The 17,577-nt window shown below is 52.3% G+C and overlaps 1 protein-coding gene across 1 annotated transcript; it reads right to left on the reverse strand.

Annotated features, from left to right (window-relative positions):
- Positions 1 to 5,377: 5,377 nt before the first annotated feature.
- On the reverse strand, positions 5,378 to 12,347 carry Apcdd1l (APC down-regulated 1 like). The gene is given in 11 exon segments (XM_052181739.1): positions 5,378 to 5,556; positions 5,559 to 5,597; positions 5,600 to 5,675; positions 5,677 to 6,045; positions 6,047 to 6,128; positions 10,170 to 10,252; positions 10,254 to 10,432; positions 10,435 to 10,476; positions 10,479 to 10,687; positions 11,642 to 11,687; positions 12,284 to 12,347. Coding segments are annotated over 11 exon segments (1,368 nt in total).
- Between the last annotated feature and the right edge of the window lie 5,230 nt (positions 12,348 to 17,577).

Below are 17,577 nucleotides of genomic sequence, written 5' to 3' on the forward strand. Positions count from 1 at the left end.
AGGGTCTCCTGTGATCCAAGCTAATATCCAGCTTACTACAAGGTTCAGGCTGGCCTTGAACTCCTGTCCCTCCTATTTCATCACCATATTTAGCAGATGTAGATTTTTTTTTCCTTTTCTAGGAACATAATTGTTAGATTACAAACATGTAACAAAGATGTGACATGTTTGATGGTTTGTTTTTTCCTGTCAAAGGAGCTGGGAAAGGCAGGTTTTTGTTTTGTTTTTGTTGTTGTTTTCTGTTGTGTGGTCTAGCACATGACTTATTTAAAGGGTTATTTAAAGGGTTAAAAATCTTCCATCTGCTGCCTGGCTGTGCGCTCTTGCTCACTCCCTCTATGGAAGCCATGGACAGTGGGATGCCCTCCCTGCAGCATCTAATGCTAGGGTTTGATTCATAGCCCATGATCCTCTGCTCCTGCCTGTCACTGAACAAGGGGTTGAATGTGTGGTTCTTTTCTGGCTCTAGTGAGCACAGCTCCTTAATTTACACACTGAGAAGTACTGCAAAGATGCCCCGTGCCCACCCCTTCTGCCCTTCTGTTGTTGTGAGCTGGCCAGGCAGCTGGTTCTCAAAGCCCAGACCTGTGACACATGAGGCTGCTTCTGAGCCTCACCCTGACCACCTAGAAACTCCCTCTCCGAGGCCTGCTGTCAGGGCCCAGCTCCCTACCACCTGCCCCAGCTCAGTCTCTCTCCCATCTCGGTGGCCATATTCTCTTCTCCCTGTCAATTTAGCCTTGAACTTCTGAAAGAAATGGAGGGAGAGGAGCATCTCTGTGACTCTCTTCAGCTCAGCGTCTGAGAGCCGGACTTCCTCCCGAGGTGCCTTGCGTTTCTTTTAACAAACAAGGCCTCCTTTGCTTGTTACTTTCCCCCTTCATCTTAAGAGATTAAAAAGATACCCCAGTATGAGTATACAGAACCAAGAGGTATCGATTACTAAATGCCTGTAGGAAGTGCCACACACTGGGAGGAGGCCCTCCTCACCGTTGGTTTTCTAACTGGGGGCTGAATGGCCTGGAGCCCTCTGCCAGTCACCTGCTGTGGGGCTTCAGGGCCGGGGCAGGAGGCTTCCTTCATGGGGTTCAGGGCCTCTCAGTCGTTTGGGGTGCACAGTCCGTGGCCTCCTGAAGCAGGAGTTAGCCTCGATGCTCTAAAAACAACGACCCCTAGAAAGCCAAGTGTCCTCCAGGTCTCATGTCTGGGTTTGACTCTATCCATCCTTTCTGAAAAAGCAGTACGGAGAGTGCTTGAAACCAGCATGTGGATGGCTTGTAGATAGTTAATAGCCACATCCTGAGCCTCCAGACCAGACAGCCATTTACCCATTCAGCCCGTGTTCTGTAAGCTCTCGCCTGCAGGGCCAGGTGACACTGTACACGGGAGGCCCAGCAGGGGCTCTGATGGGAGGTCTGCTGTTCTGAAGCTCCAGCCTGAATAAACAGGATGTTGTTGATAAATGTGTGATGGAGATGTAGGGGGCAGCCACCCAGCTCTGCAGGGGCTGGAGGAGCCGGAAGGCGTGGGCTGAGCTCTGTGAAGAAACAGGGAGGCCACAGAATGACTGACATGGAGGAGAGGGCTGCCTGGACGACAGGAGAGTCCTCCAGTGTGGACGGATGATTTCTGTCCTTTGTGGAAGTGGGTCTTCCATCTCTTCAGGTGACTAGGGGGTGGTGGTGGACGGCTGCTACCCAAAGACCACCTCTGTAAGTGGGAACAGCCCCTGCCCCCAGCTCTCATCAGTGACTAATGACTCTACTGCCAGGGCCCTAATGCAATTCCACCTGCGTCAGAGGCTCCAGCCAGCGCCTGAGTCACCCAGGCTCCCAGGAGAGGACACACCGAGAGAGGCCGCACGTCAGCAGCATACACTGCTTCTCGGTAGTACCGCTGGGAGATTAAACACACTCGCTTAGAGAAAAGCAAAGAAACAACGTCTTCTGCTAGGCAGAGTCTGGTAGCTAATGGGCCTCTGAGAGCTGTGTACAATCTAAACTTTTTATTAAAAAGAAAAAAAAAAGCTCTTTTGCTCTCCTGGGACTTGCACTGTGAAATTATCAACCGCACGGGCTTTGCCGCCCTTTCAACGTGACTGTATGTGACTGCACATATAGTGGAGAACATTAATTTTGTTTTGTTTTGCTCGCAGCCAAGACTAGGCTCTTCCCTTCTGCCAAGGACAATGCTCCTGGGTCTCTCTCTGCCAGGGTGGCAGGGCCGGGGGGTTCTGAGGCCTTGGCCTCTGCCCACCACTTCGCTCCTCACATAAAGAGGCTTTTCTTCCGTTAGCTATCTCCATAGTGGGCATCAGTGACACAGCCCAGCCTGGAAACACCCTCTGACTTAGCACACCTAACTAGGTGGCACAGGACCTGCTGAGCCATTCCAAATGACCTTCCCTGTTACAGCAAGAAGCCCCCCACATTTCCCCTGGAAAGCCCTGACTCAGGATCCAGCTGATCCTCTGCTTACCGTGAAACCTCATGCCAACCCCCCCTCTGCACCCACATGTCTCCACATGGAAGCTACAGGGAAGCTGCTTCAGGCTTTCTCACCCAGGGAGGCCACAAGGGGCCTCTGGCTTTCACCAGTCTCTGTATCCCCAAGAGTTAGCTGTGTTCCCAGGCCCTTTCCACCAGGCACCAGGCACTTCCCACCCCACGGGGAAGATGCTGAGATGGGGTTACATTCTCTACGGGACAGACATGAATAAACTGAAAACCTTTCTAACACTGACTGACATGTGGTGCAGTGCTGGTCGGAAGAGAGACGGGGGCTGATGTTTTGGGGGTGAGGCACTTATGCTGGCCTTCTTGAGGAGATGATGTTCAGCTGAGACTTGAGTGAAAGAGCCTTAGTGAGGGCACGCGGCAGAGGTCCCCAGCCACCCCCCTCTGTGAGCAAGAAACAGAGAGGCAGATGCATCTGGGGTGTGGGGAGCAGCAGATAGCCGGAGCTGCGGTGCTCTGAGCACAGGAGGAGCAATGAGGGATGAGGGAGCGGTGGAGGGATGAGGAGCGATGGAGGGATGAGGGAGCGGTGGAGGGATGGAGGGATGAGGGAGCAATGGAGGGATGAGGGAGCGGTGGAGGGATGAGGGAGCGATGGAGGGATGGAGGGATGAGGGAGCAATGGAGGGATGAGGGAGCGGTGGAGGGATGAGGGAGCGGTGGAGGGATGAGGAGCGATGGAGGGATGAGGGAGCGATGGAGGGATGAGGAGTGATGGAGGGATGAGGGAGCGGTGGAGGGATGGAGGGATGAGGGAGCAATGGAGGGATGAGGGAGCGGTGGAGGGATGAGGGAGCGGTGGAGGGATGAGGGAGCGGTGGAGGGATGAGGAGCGGTGGAGGGATGAGGAGCGATGGAGGGATGAGGAGCGATGGAGGGATGAGGGAGCGGTGGAGGGATGAGGGAGCAATGGAGGGATGAGGAGCGATGGAGGGATGAGGGAGCGGTGGAGGGATGAGGGAGCGGTGGAGGGATGAGGGAGCGACGGAGGGATGAGGGAGCGGTGGAGGGATGAGGGAGCGACGGAGGGATGAGGGAGCGATGGAGGGATGAGGGAGCGACGGAGGGATGAGGGAGCGATGGAGGGATGAGGGAGCGATGGAGGGATGAGGGAGCGGGACGTTGGGAGGGCGCAGCCGTCTGGGCTTCACCTCTTCTTTCTTCTTCTTTCCCTCGTGTCTTTTCTTCGGAACCATAGTCTCGTTGGTTGACTTTTAATAACCAGCGAGAACATTTTTCAGGCTGTTTAACTTTATTAAAAGATTTAAATTTGATGATGGACGTTGGCATGGTTGCTTCAAGCCTCAGAGGCTTGCTCAGCCATGGCTGTATCCTCGACACCTACTGTCACCCCCACGGGGCTAACCTCCCTCCCCACTGCCATGTAGTCCAGGACTGTAAATAATCTAATTATTTCTTGTACTTGGTAAATATGCCAGGAACACTCGTAGCTGTCTGAGACCCACAGAGAATATTAACTTGGTGCCTTTTTTTTTCCTCTCGAGAAGAATGGATAATAAGTTAGAGAGGCCTCCTTAGCCTGACTGAACTGCACACAGTCTTGGAGAGGCCAAGGGCTTTCCTCTGCATGCATCATTAGTCTCATATAGGATTGTTCAAGATCTGTGATAAGAGACACGGGTGGGGGTTGGCAGAAGGAGCAGGAACAAGTGGCTCACGGTCCTGAAAACCCTTGAGCCCACTAGGACACCAGTTAATCTCTCAGTGAGCAGATAAAGCCTGGGCCTGGGAGCAGGGTCCCCACAGGGATGACAGCCCCCCTGAGCAGATGAGACCCGACATATTAGCATCTCGGTGTGGGGACAATGGAGGGTCAGGCTTGCTGGGTCCTGCCTCCAGCCTCATGGCCCTGACCTCCCCCTCGGGCAGTCTTGAAGATGCTTGCCAGGGTTCTCCCCACCCCAGTCTGATGCTCGCCAAGGTTCCCCCCCACCCCCGTCTGATGCTCTCCACGGTTCCCCCACCCCCGTCTGATGCTCACCACGGTTCCCCCCCACCCCCGTCTGTTGACAGCAGCAGATTCTGGAAGAAGATGCAGGGCTAATTACAGAGCACATTGTGCTGCAGCCATCATTAGTATTAATTAGTTTCCAAAGGCAGAGATGCACTTTCCTCCATGGATTGTGCCCCCGCTTGGCGAGCCCTAAGCTTGTAGGCGCTTGGCGTGGGCGAGGGAGACTTAGAGGCCGCAGCCTGCGGGGAGAGGCCAAGGTCTCAGCTCAGATCAAGCCCTCTTTTCCGTGCTGTGGCCTCGGAGGACCGGATTTATCCATGTGCTGTGTTGCCAGCTTGAGGCCTGGCTTACAGAAGCGAAGGCAGATGCCTGAAGATGCCAACAGGCAGAACTCAAGAAAGCCGGCTGGCCCCAGAGAGACGAGGCCTTTGCCAGAGAGCTGAGAGGCACCAAAAGCCCCAGACGGCATCTTTAATTCATGCTCTGCCTGAGTTTGTATTGCTAAACTCAAATTAATGATCTTTAGACCGCAACTCAGAACCTGGCCAGGCGGCAGGAAGCACCTTGGGCACCATCATAGCACGTTCTCTCTGTCTCAATACCTAAGGTGAGGAAGGGCCCATTAGACTGACACCAACCTCAACGACAGGATTAAAACTAGCAGTAGAGTTTTAGAAACAATATTTTGCAGCCATATCCAGGTCTGTGGTCCGCACCCCTGGATACAGGCTAGACTAGAAGTGACAGGGCCGCACATTCGTCCAAGACAGAGCAACTGGAGAAGCGCTGTCCTTCCCCTGTAATGCTGTGACAGCACAGAGCCAGGTGGGTGTGGGCAGGAGGGCCATACACGGTTCACAGCCACCCGAAAAGTGGAAGGCTGACGTCATAGCCATTCAAAGAGGACCGGTCCTTGAGTGAAGAAGAGCATGGGGAGAGAGATGACAGGAAGATATGGTGCCCACCCAGTGGGGAGCCTCTGCATTTGAGGCCTTGGCCGTGAGGGCCTGGGGGCTTCTTGGGCCTGCCTCTTGCAAAGCAGCAGTGGGTCCTGGAAGGGGGTAAGCGTTTCTCAGGAGTGTCAGGACTGGACCCATCTGTGGGCTCTGCCCATGTGGCTCTTGTTCCACTTTGAACAGCTCATACTCTACATGTGGGAGCCTGATGCCCAAGGACGGGCAACCCGCTGGTGGCTGCGACATTCCTCTTAGTACCTGCTGACCAGACGCCTGGACCACCACAGCTGCTTGGCTTGGAGAAGTTGACTATGCCTGTAGTGGCCTGGTCCATGGGGGTCACATGGGCCCGTGTAACCTCAAACACCAGCTCAGTGTCCCCGTGGACCTTGGGGGACAGGGTGCCTCTGGAGTAGTGGCCAGCCGCAAACACCGTGAAGGTGGGCTGGCAGCAGGCAGGGTCAGAGACATAGTGGCAATACCCTTCCCAGGAGCGGTGGCAGTCATCCACGCTGAAGTGCCATGTGAGAAACAGTACCTCAGGCCTCACCTCAGAGCTCATGCTGACCCAGTGGCCACGGAGGCTCAGTGGCAGGGCTGGCCAGCCGGGAAGGCAGCACGGGCAGGTGGTCGTCAGAGCGAGCAGTGAGACTGCAAGGCAGGCAGGGCCGAGCGTGGTGATGCCAAAGTTGAAACAGAATGGTCAGGCGGCAGGGAGAGCCAGGCGCCAACTAGAGTGGCCTCGCAGTGCAGGGCCCCATGGCTAGTCAGGTGCAGGTGAGATCCACTTACTGGGTGTCTGCTGTCTTTGTCCTCAGGTTGGCCTCCTGAGCGCCCGCCCGTGGACTTAGAATGCAAAGTCACCCTCTTCCCTGGGTGCTTCAACCCAACGAAGGCTTGAACTTTATAAAGCAGCCTCTAGCCCTGTCAGTTTACATGTCCTCTGTACTGGGAGCACCAGCACCAGCATTGGTTATTTTTGTTTTGTATGTATGGTGTATGTGTGGGGGGAGGTGAGGGTGTACGTTCGTGTGTGTGTGTGTGTGTGTGTGTGTGTGTGTGTGCAGGCACATGTGGATCCTTCATGTTGACACGGGGAGTCTTCCTCGTGTCGCGAGTCACCATATTCTGAGGCAGAGTCTCTCAGTTGAACCCACACTTGTCGATAGGACTCATCTTCCTGGCCTGCTGGCCCTCCTCTCTGCTTGGCCTTGCTTTGCAGCCCGGGCTGGCCTTTCGTGCCTGCTTCTCCTTCTGCCTCTCTAATGTGCTGCGATGAAGAGCATGGACCACCGAGTCCTGCCTCCAGCATTTATTACAACAGACATAACAAGTTGTGCTAGAGACTCCAGCATTTATTACAACAGACATAACAAGTTGCGCTGGAGACTCTGCTCTTGCAGTGCTTTCTTCAGCTTTTGATTACTTTGATCACCCCAGGCTGGGCTTTGCTGAGGTGAGTGAACGCCTACCATCAGGAAACACTAAATCTAACTGTGTGGAAGCGGCTCGTCTATAATCTGGAGTGAAAAAACTTTAGTAGACGCCGAAAAGGAACCATATAGAGACTCCCATCTCCCCCCCCCCCCTTGCCTCTCCTTCTTTCCTGAAGTCAATGCAGAAGTGTGGAAACGTGATGGCCTGGGATAGCCACCGTTCAGCGCTGACAACCCTGTTCCTGCTGTTCCTGAGGGAACAGAAGTGAGGCCCGAGCAGGAAAGGCGAGGGGGGGGGGGGCGTTGGCGTTTTTTTCCTTGTTTGGATTGCCACCCTTTCGAAGCTCTTACTATTAACACTTCTTCCTGTGAGGAGGCTGGAGTTCTATTTCTACAGCACATGACCCTATATCACGCTTTATTTCTGTGTATTATTCTTACGCTTATCATCTCCCATTATTATTTTGAGAGAGCCTTACTGTATAACTGAGGCTGAGTTCAAACTCCAGGCAATCCTTTCTGCCTCAGCTTCCGCGGGGCTCAGATGACTCCTCAGGTGAATGCCATCAGGCCTAGCTGCCGTTCGGGGGGTTCGGGGGTTCGGGGGGATTCTGACCCAGAGGACCGGAAGGCACTTTGAAACACTGGTAAATGGTGGCAGACTTGTTTGTGATGGAGAAGGCAGTGGCAGTTACCCAGAGTGCTGGTAATTGGGAGGCTGGCTGATAAGAGTTCCCTCTAATTTAGGCCTTTTAACCTACATTCTGAACTGTGCTCACACTAATGTGTATTGACAGGACCAAATGTACAGCATTGAAATAATACTGAGTAGCACTTTCCTGCCACACTCATGGGGACACATGCATGACCTCACCTGTGTATGATCCCTGAGTAGAGGGACATTGCAGGAGCTGACTGGTCACTTGGGACAAGTGATTTGGGGCAGAGCAGGTGGTTGAGGTGACAGAACAGGCATTTCCTGTTCAGGGGCAGTTAAAGAGGATGACACAGTGCCCCTGTCTCTGTTGAGAGCCTCTAGGGTGTCCTCAGCAGAGGCCAGAGGCCTCTGTGTTAACAGACAAAGCCTTCGGTCTCACACTTGCCAACCTTGTACTGATGTGAGCCCATGCCACCTCACCGGGCCATTCCTCCTATGGCATGTACCAATTGCTAATTAAGCCCCAGAGATGATGCCTGCCCGGATGACTATGGTGGAACATGGACCGATTGATTAGTATTCTATATCCGGGCAATAAATTTGGGGATCAAATTGGTTTTAAATTAACATCTAAAAATGTTCAATGTTTACCATCTGGTTTGGGTTGTGGGCAAGGCTCAGGCCCCCAAGAACAGAGGAGCTATCTTGAGATTTGACTGCAGTGTCTCCTTCTCTCAAAGGATCTTCCTCCCCCTCCCCAGGAGGAGGGTTACCTAGCAGACCTTTAATTTAGTGTCTGCATCTGGCGATGGTCTGCAATGACATCTTTCTAGGTGTCTTGTTTCTCCTGTGGAGGCCACCGGGACTGGCCAGGTGGCAGGAAGGGAAGGGGTAGTACCCCTTACCCCACTCCCCCCAGGAGAGGGGAGTCCAGCAGACTTCATGGTGCCTCTTGGAACAAGGAGGTGGGGGCTGGTAATCAACTCACCTCCTCTGGATTTCGGCCTGAGTAGTACAGGTGACTTTCAGTGGATGGGGATCCATGTGGAAGTCAATTTGAAAGAACCTTGAGTCTGTTTCTGCTCAGCAAGGTTGCTTCTCTACCCCCCAGATCCTGGGTTTTGGGGACACTTGGAAAGTGTAAAGAAGGCAGGGGAGCTTGGACTCTCCTCACTAATGTTCACCCCTGGGATTCTCACAAGCAGTAGCTATAAGGGAGCAGAAGTTGCCCCAGCTGGCTTTGTAACCAAGTGCACAGAACACAGTAGGCTCTCAGTGTATGCTTCGTGACGGCTGGACGGCCCAAGGTTCAAACAACTCTTGAGAGACGCCTGAATTTATTCGTCTATCTGTCCATTTGTTTGTACTATGTTGTCCTGTTGGTTTTTGAGAACTCCCTGCCTCTGCCTCCAAAGTGCTAGGATTACAGATGTGAGTTGCCAAGCTTAATCTGATTACCAGGAAATAAATATGGGGTAGCCTGGTCAGGAGTGCCTGACCCAGAGGCATAACCTACCTTCATCTCCATTCACAATAAGCAATATTCCTCCAGTGTCACCAGCTCCATCCTTTTACAGTCTGGGTCATCATGGCGTTTCCACACGGTTGAAGTGTATGGCTGCTGCAGGGATGCTGTGGAATCTCATGGAGGGGCTGATCACTATAGCTAGAGCCTCTTTCTTCTGGGACCACTCCATAGACCACCAGGCACAAGAGAGTCAGGACTACACAGAGAAAGCCTTTCTCGAAAACCACCACCACCACCACCACCAACAACAACAACAACACCACCATCACCACCACCACCAACAACAACAACAGGAAAGAAAGAAAAAAGAAACAAAGAAACAAAGAGAACCACAGGCCTCCCGTGGACCCACATGGTCACAGAGGCCCAGGTCCTCATCCAGAGTCCCAAACACCACCCAGCTGCCTTTGTTTCCACCAAGCTTCAGTAGTAAGAGCTTCTGCCCACATCCCAACTCCACCTCTGTTCATTATATTAAGTCCATAATGTGTGTGGAGTTTGGTGCAACCGCCTATAACATCAGCACATGTGCACACACACATCAGGGGTTTGTCCCTGGTCACCCTGGGTCCTGATAGATGTCACTAAGTACCACAGCCCCAGCAGTGTTTCCAATGCACGTGCCAATGCTATGCTGTCTTTATCCAGATGTCAGGCTCCACACTGGGTGGTGCCACAGAACTCCCCTGAGGAAGTGCTTGGTGCCCGTGAGGAGGTGACAGGCAGGGTATGCTGGGTGTTAGGAGATGTGCAGAGTGGGAAATAGAGGGACCAGGTAAACAGGCCCAAACAGGAAGAAACCTGCCTGAGCCGTTGTGCCCTGCGGGGATGCGCATGGGGTCCTGCAAGAATCATGAAGACCAAACCCAGGAGATGCATGCCGAGAATGACTAGGGCAGGGAGGGTGAACTGTTATTCTCCACAAAATACATCTAGCCTTGCAGATGACACCAGAAGGCCCAAGCAGAGGTAACAGAATGTGCAAATGACCTGGGGTTAGCTGACCAAAGCTGAGGGCAGAGTGAAGAGTAGGGCAGACTCTTAGCAGGACCAGACTGTAGGACCTGCTGGGCTGGCACCCACAGGGCTCCATACTCACCAGAACACTTTGCAGGGGGCACTGGTAGCCAGTGGGATGGTAGTGCTGCCTCTCTGCCCAGTCTGTGTGGACATTCCCCAAGTAACAACTCCTCAACTAGATGGGGCGCCACCCCAGGCTGCTGTTGCATGTGCCGTTGCAGGTGCAGCAGACTGAGTTTGTGCATGTTGAAGCCCAGTGCCACCACGCAGTCACCAGAGACCCAGGAGCTCAGCAACTCATATGAAGTCCCTGACAGCCAGGCCTGGCCTGGGGGCAATCGTCCTGGGTCTGGTTGAAGCACCTGGCAATGTCAAGGAGAGCTTGGTGACCACACACACCTTGTGTAGATGGTAGTCAGCCTCAGTGGCACCGTGGATGACCCAGGAGGCCTGGCACAGACGAACTTTGCCCTTGATGAGCAGGGTAGGCTCCTGGCTGGAGGGGTCCCTGGAGTAGGACTGGTAGGCTCAGAAGAGATGGTTGGAGTAGAAGGCGTAGGAGCAGGTGAGGAATTCTTGCCCTGGGCGAACCTCGCAGCTGCCGGGGAAGCAGAGATGTGTGTTGGGCAGAGAAATGAAAGCGTACCTGGGGTCCCCCTCTTTCTGAGCTGAGCTCCCTCATCCCCAGCTTCTTTCACTCAAGCCTGGGCCCCATAGCCTTAGTTTCCCCAGTTGGGGTGGGGTGGGAGGACGTCTCCATCTTGTGATCTTCATAAAAGCTCTCCAGTTCTCCTCCTGGTCGACCCGCCCGGTCCACTGTCTCCCACTCAGTGTACTTAGTCTCTTCCCTGGGTCCCCAGCTCTGTCCTGGATCTCCTCCTGATGGAAGGACCTAGTCATTGAGCAAAGGGACATCTCTCAAGTGTCTCCCTCTGACAAGCTGTCCCCTGTCCTAGTTCATCCTCCAAGAGCAAGCTATTTCCAGGGTGCGGCAACACATACTCTAGGGTCGCAGGCTGCTGGAGGACCTGTGCCAGCCACCCTGCATTGCTGTTGATGAAAACGACTGTACTGAAATGAGACCAGAGAGCAAGACCAGAGAGATAGCTCGGGGGCAGGGGCGGGGGGAGTGTTTGCCACAGGAGCATAATGCCCCGAGTTTCATCTTCATTGTTCACACAGTGAAGCAATTGTGATGTGTGCCTATCATCCTAGCTCTCGGGTAGAGACAGAAGGGTCTCTCTCTAAGGCTTGACAGAGAGTCTCGGGTCCCAGTGAGAGGAGACTGTGGTCAAAAAGCTAAGGTGTAGAATGACTGACAACCTACCTCTGCAGAGAGAGAGAGAGAGAGAGAGAGAGAGAGAGAGAGAGAGGAGAGGGAGAGGCACTGAGACAGAGACACAGAGAGATAGAGACAGAGAGACAAAGACAGAGAGAGACAGAGACAGAGAGACACACAGAGACAGAGAGACACACAGAGACAGAGAGAAAGAGAGAGAGAGAGAGAGAGAGAGAGAGAGAGAAAGAGAAAGAGAGAGAGAGGGGTGGTTACCTGGCCTGGACTTCTAGCTCTTGTCTGTTAGCAGTGTAAACAGGTCCTGGGGTATACAGAGGAAGGGAACAAACTGACCCCTGGCCCCATAATCATAACCAAGGATAGAAAACATTGCCAAGGCCTCATTTTTTGGGTGGATGCCCTCTCATTCCCTGGTGCCCACCTGGACTACCATCTTAATATGGATTTCAGAGTTAAGTTGTTATCATCCAAGCAGAAAATGGCTCCCACTTCTCCCTCAGACTCTCTGCTGACATGATGGAGAAAACCCTCACCGGGACCTAATGAATCTTAAGCCCCGGCTACCCTTTCTCCCAGAGAGAGCAGACATGGAGTCTGAGATGGGCTGTGAATCCAGAGAGAACTCAATTATGTGGTTTTGTTTCACTGGGTCTCTTCACAGTTACTTCTTATTTATGGTGAGGGGCTGTTCTCTGCATCCATAGCGATGTTAGGCATCCTTTAAAATAATTATATTACACTATAAATGTGTGCTGTTTATGTATGCCAATTATATCCCAATAAGGCTGTAAAAACACATGAATATGTTTAAGTAAATAAAAGTAAGTTGGTCTGAAGAAAAACAGTAAGTGGCTAATGGGCTAGGCGGTCGCTGCCGAGAGGAAAGTCACCCTGTACCTCTGAGAGCCTCAAATGGGGCCTGCAGTATGAAATGACCTTCCTCAGGCATCCAGACTGTCATCGCGCAGAACGAGTTCTACTGACCCCTTTCTGCATGCCTCTCGGAAAGCAACAAGGCCTACTTGGAGAGTACAGTGGGACTTTCTAGGAAGAAAGTTCTAGAAGTTTCTTAGAACTGCTCCCGAGTGTTACCACAGGCCGGAGCAGACAGCACGGCGTTCCCTCTCTGTGCTCTCAGTGACCCTGCTAGCTGCTGCCTTGGTCCCAGCTGGGCTGAATGAGGTAGGGCTGCAGCCCAGAGCCTGGGAAAGCGCTAGGAGAGCCCACGCCCTACCTCCTCCGGCACCCAAAGCGCTAGCAGATGTTTGGCAGGCATATTTCTTCATGATCTCAGGAGGCATGTGGAGAACAGGGAAAGTTCAGTCCTTGACCTCAGAATGGAACAGACTGAGGAGATTGGGGGGGCAGTGCAGGGGTGGATAAGAGAGGGAGGCCACACTCCCCCTCAGCCCCCAGCCTGGGAGGGAGAGTGACTTGATGCTTACCATAGATGAGGGTCTCAGAGTTGCCCCTGCAGTGAGGGGGGTGGCTTCAAGGTTAGGAGAACAGGGAAGGAACCCTGGGTTCTCTCTGCTCAGCTACTTCCTGCCTTCTGTTCTTTGAACGGGTTGTGCTTTCTGCCTGACCCATCTTCCTGTGGATCTCAGAATGGGGACGTCTCTCAACCAGATGTCATCACCTCTAGGAATCCTCTAAGACATTTGTTACCCTACCCTGGGTTTCTGCTTTACAGCACAGTTCAGCTCCATGCTAAATCGACCTTACACACATCCCATTTGCCTCTTTAACACACCCTACTGTGTGCCCAGTGCGTCAGCTTGAAAGCCTCAGTGTGTGTGCGCGTGTGAATCATTCGGTTTACCTCTGCCGATGCTTGGCAGTCCCTCCTCCAGATGCCAGTTCCAGAGGGTAGAAAGCAAGCACCCAGCTTGGAAGGCAGCCTCTGGGGACCCAGGAGCATGCCAACTTCACAGACTCAGGGGGAGACATCTCCCCCCTCAGGCCAGCAGCACCTGGTTGGGAGCTTAAGGGCGTCTTATCCGGCCCGTTTAGATCCAGGGGCCAGTGAGGCTTGGGAACGTGACCATAGTGATGGGCGTACCGTCAGGCACTGGCTGCCAACGCTGGGGCTCCTAGTGTAGATGGCCACCGCCTGAAGTCCCAGCTGTGTCTGTGGTGCTAGATGCAAGGGAGAAAGAACATGGTTAGAACCTGCCTGGCCTGTCTGCTCTCCCTGTGTCAGGCCGAGCCCACCTCAGGTCCCAGAAACCCAGATGCTTGTTAACCACATATAGCAGGCTTGTCACTGTCCCCTTCTCTGTAGTGGGACACAGACCGGGGTCTAACTCAGTGCTCATGGAGTGCATGGTGGGAGACAAGAACTGAGCGGGAGAGCAGCCACATAGCCTGTATCCCACCGGGCGCTCTTACCTTAACCTGGCCAGGAGCCAGCACCACTTCGAGGGTGGTGTCTGAGGATGAACTGAGCAGCAGGGGTCCTTCTGATGACCCCAGGATAAGCTGGCAAGGGCACGGGCAGCTCCCCACACCTCCTAACTGCTGCTCAGAATTGAGCTCAAGACTTCATTCAGCTAAGGAACTATAATCCCCTGAGAGTTGTCATCTCTAACTTAGAAGGACAACTGACACAACCCAGATGGCAGGCTGCTAGTGTGAGCAGGGTCCAAGTCTTACAGCAGTGACTGTCCTCATAGTGGCCTTTGACCCCGGCTGCTAGCCACGGTATCAGTCTTGCCAACCCAGCCCTTCCCACTGAGCCTGGGGCCCAAGTAGATCGGGAGGGGCTCAGGGAATCTTGGCCAGTCAGGGCCTCCAGGGAAAGCTGCGGATGGGGTAGAGAAACTCTCCCACGGTATATTCCCATCCCTTCCCCACTGCAGGTTCACGGGTTCCCGTCTGGGCTTGAGGGGAGGCCAGGGGAACCCCATTTTACCTCTCAGAGCTCTATCTGTTATACACGTGGACCCCAAATTCTCTGTGCCCAGCAATGCCTCAGGCAAGCTTAAGTTCCTGGCAGCTGGAGTCAACATGCAGAATCTCTGGGGACCCTGTCACAAGCAGAGAAAGCTGAGTGGTGTAGCTGGTGACAACAGCAATGGTGTCACAGATCAAGTAAGGATACACATGGTTTTGTGGTATGTCCTGCAATCTTTGCAACCATCCCAGGAGCTGGGTCTGTCTTGGTGGCTCAGCGCCATGGGTTTGTGGCACTGGCCAAGAAAAGCCATAACCAGAGCCCTGGTTGTCAGATTCAAGCCCGACAGGGTGACTGCTCGTCATTTGGGTCACCAGTGAGAACATTGGGAGCTGATTTGGAGACCCAGAGTGCACAACACATGTGTGCAGAGTAAAGGACTGACTGAGAGTGGCCCTTGGTCCTGCCGATCAATGGATTTGTTGATTGTGTGGTCAGACAAGTAGAAAAAACAAAACCAAACAGGTAACCAAGGCAAGGTGTCTTAGTGTGGCCACACCATCACTTGGGGAAGCAAGTCTTGCATGATAGAAGATGGGGTTTTCAGAATTAACCTGGTACAGTATCTGTATGACCTGAACCAGATCCCTCTAGTCGGTGCACGGGCATCCCTGTTGAGCCCACGAGTCCCGAACCGAGACAGACTTGTCTAAGCTGTCAGCCAGAGCGCATTGTGGCGCTTCTGAGGCACAGTCATGGTCGGAAGCTGCTGGATTCTCTGGATTCAATTCTGCAGGTTAATTTGAACATCACCGGTGTCAATGAAACCTGTCGCAAAGTGTTGATTTGGTGAAGAGATGGGAGCAGAGAAGAATCCGGAGGGTCAGCCTTATTTGCCTGGTTGGGAAATGAAGCTTACATTTCACAGTGAAATAGCACAATGGGTTCTGAAAATGAGAGAGTCGCTGTCTCCATGAGTCTCTGGTCCTTGAAGAGATGCTGTCTCTGATGGGAAGGAAGCCATCACACCCTCCCCGAAGGCATCGAGAAGAGATGTCACGCTCTGTCACAAAGCTTCAGATGCTATTTCCCCCCAAGTGTGTTTTTCTTTATGTTATTCTTCTGCGAGAAGTTAGGATTTAATTACATTAGGAGACTATAATATATAGCCAGACTTCTTTGTCTTCGGAACACGAACACACACACAAAGCCCCAGAGACCAGCCATGCTGGTTTCCCATAACCTCAACATAAAGGTTGTTTTTAAAAAAATCAACCACCAACCCAAGTAATAGTTAGAAATAACCTCACGATGTTGCCCCTCCACAGCTTTGGGACAGACCTCGATTTTCTTTTTTTTCTTCACCCCGCTTCTTTTCCTCTCCCCACAGGAAAGTCTTAACTAGATGAACCACTACCGGCAGATGGGGCCATGGCTGGGTCATACGACTCTTTGCAGGGACCTGAATGCAAGGACCAAATTGATTTTTATCAACCATGGATTTTTAATTAACAGTGGTGTCCACTTTACTGCCGTTCAGTATTTACTGTTTACCCACTAATTAAAAATTATGTTGCTTTTGCACTCATAAGAGCGGGGACATTTGAAATTAGATAGCATCGTTCAAATTACCTGCAGAATTAAATTTACAGTACCCAACTGCTTGGACCAGGCTCCCAGAGCTGAAAATATGATCTGCCATGGCCCGATGTGTTAGCGGGAGCTAGAACACCAGGGACAGTCCACTTGCACAAACACCATATGGGGCATGTTTGTGGCTGTAGGGAGTGCAGATGCTGCCTGAGCCCCTGACTGTGGAGTTCTACAGATGCACTGAGGTCCTCACCTCCAAAGAGCCCATTCGTTGGGAGTCCCCTAGATTGGAGTCTAGATCTGTGTCATGCTGTGGCACTCCACAGCCTTGGGGGAGACATCTTCTGTCTGGCCATTGCTGGGGACTGCTGTCTGCGTGGCTGTCTGGAGTGCAAGACCATCCTCAACCCCTTCCTATAGTTGAGGATGCAGAATCTCAGAGTGGTAGAGAGATTTAGCTGTTGTCACTATGACAATGTTGTCTCCCAAAGAAGCTTGCTTTCTCTTCTTTCTTTTCTTTTTGTTTTCTTTCTTTCTCCTTCCTTCCTTCCTTCTTTCCTTCCTTCCTTCCTTCCTTCCTTCCTTCCTTCCTTCCTTCCTTCCTTCCTTCCTTCCTTCCTTCCTTCCTTCCTTTGTAGTACCAACTCACACATGTTAGGAGCCCAGACTGACCTGCATCTCACAATCCTCCTTATTAAGCCTTCTAAGTGTTGGGTAGGTAGATGTGTATTAACAAGCCAGCTCTTAGACATGTATATGAACATACGTGTACAGGACAGAGGACACCTTGGCTGCAATTCTTTAGGCATTGTTCACCTTTTTCTGTTTTAATTTAATTTAATTTTTATTTTTGAGGTAGGTCTCTTTGTAGCTTGAAATTCATGAAGTAGCTAGGCACTCTTTAAAAAAAATGGGTACTAAGGAGTTGAACCCATGTAGACAACTTTAGAAATGCAGTAAAATATATCTAATATAATAATCAGGGCTGGGTACAGTGACGTATATACATCTAATCACAGGTTCAAAGTCAGCCTGGAGTATAGAGACTCTGCCTCAGTAAGCAAACAAAACCCAATCATCCCATTCTAAATGTGCCCCTTTAAGCATTCTAAGGCGCTCAATTCAGTGGCATTAGAATGATCACTGTCCCAGGCAGCCATCACCTCCGGCTAGGTCCACACAATCCAGTCACCATGGAAGGAAGCTTGCTCTCCACATCCACCACTCTCCTTTCCTCAGAGCCTGCAACCAGCACCCCCACTGTTGCTGCAAACGGCGTCACCCATGTGTTTCCCATGGATGGACTCCACTGCACTTGCCTGATTCTCACCAAAGTCTTCCCTGGGACCTTGAGAGTGTTTCCATTCTTCAGATAAGCAGTGAAGGTCTGGAAAGCCTGTGTGTCCAGCCCTGAGACAGATAGGATGAGATATGATAATAGGTGTGTGTGTGTGTGTGTGTGTGTGTGTGTGTCTGTCTGTCTGTCTGTCTGTGTGCCTGTGTATAGGAGAGTGGAGACCTTCTCTGCTCTGGCTACCTTTTCCTCAGAAAAGCAAGAGTAGAAGACTGAAGAGAGGGCTGAGTGAGCTACGGACACTGAAAAGTCTGAGTTTGGATCCCCCAGCACCTATGTGGAAAGCCAGATGTGACCGGGTGTCTCTGTAAACCCAGAGCTGGTGGGAAGAGTGGTGGAGACAGGAAG

This window comes from Apodemus sylvaticus, chromosome 5 (assembly GCF_947179515.1).
Source record: "Apodemus sylvaticus chromosome 5, mApoSyl1.1, whole genome shotgun sequence".
Classification (NCBI taxonomy): Eukaryota; Metazoa; Chordata; class Mammalia; order Rodentia; family Muridae; genus Apodemus; species Apodemus sylvaticus.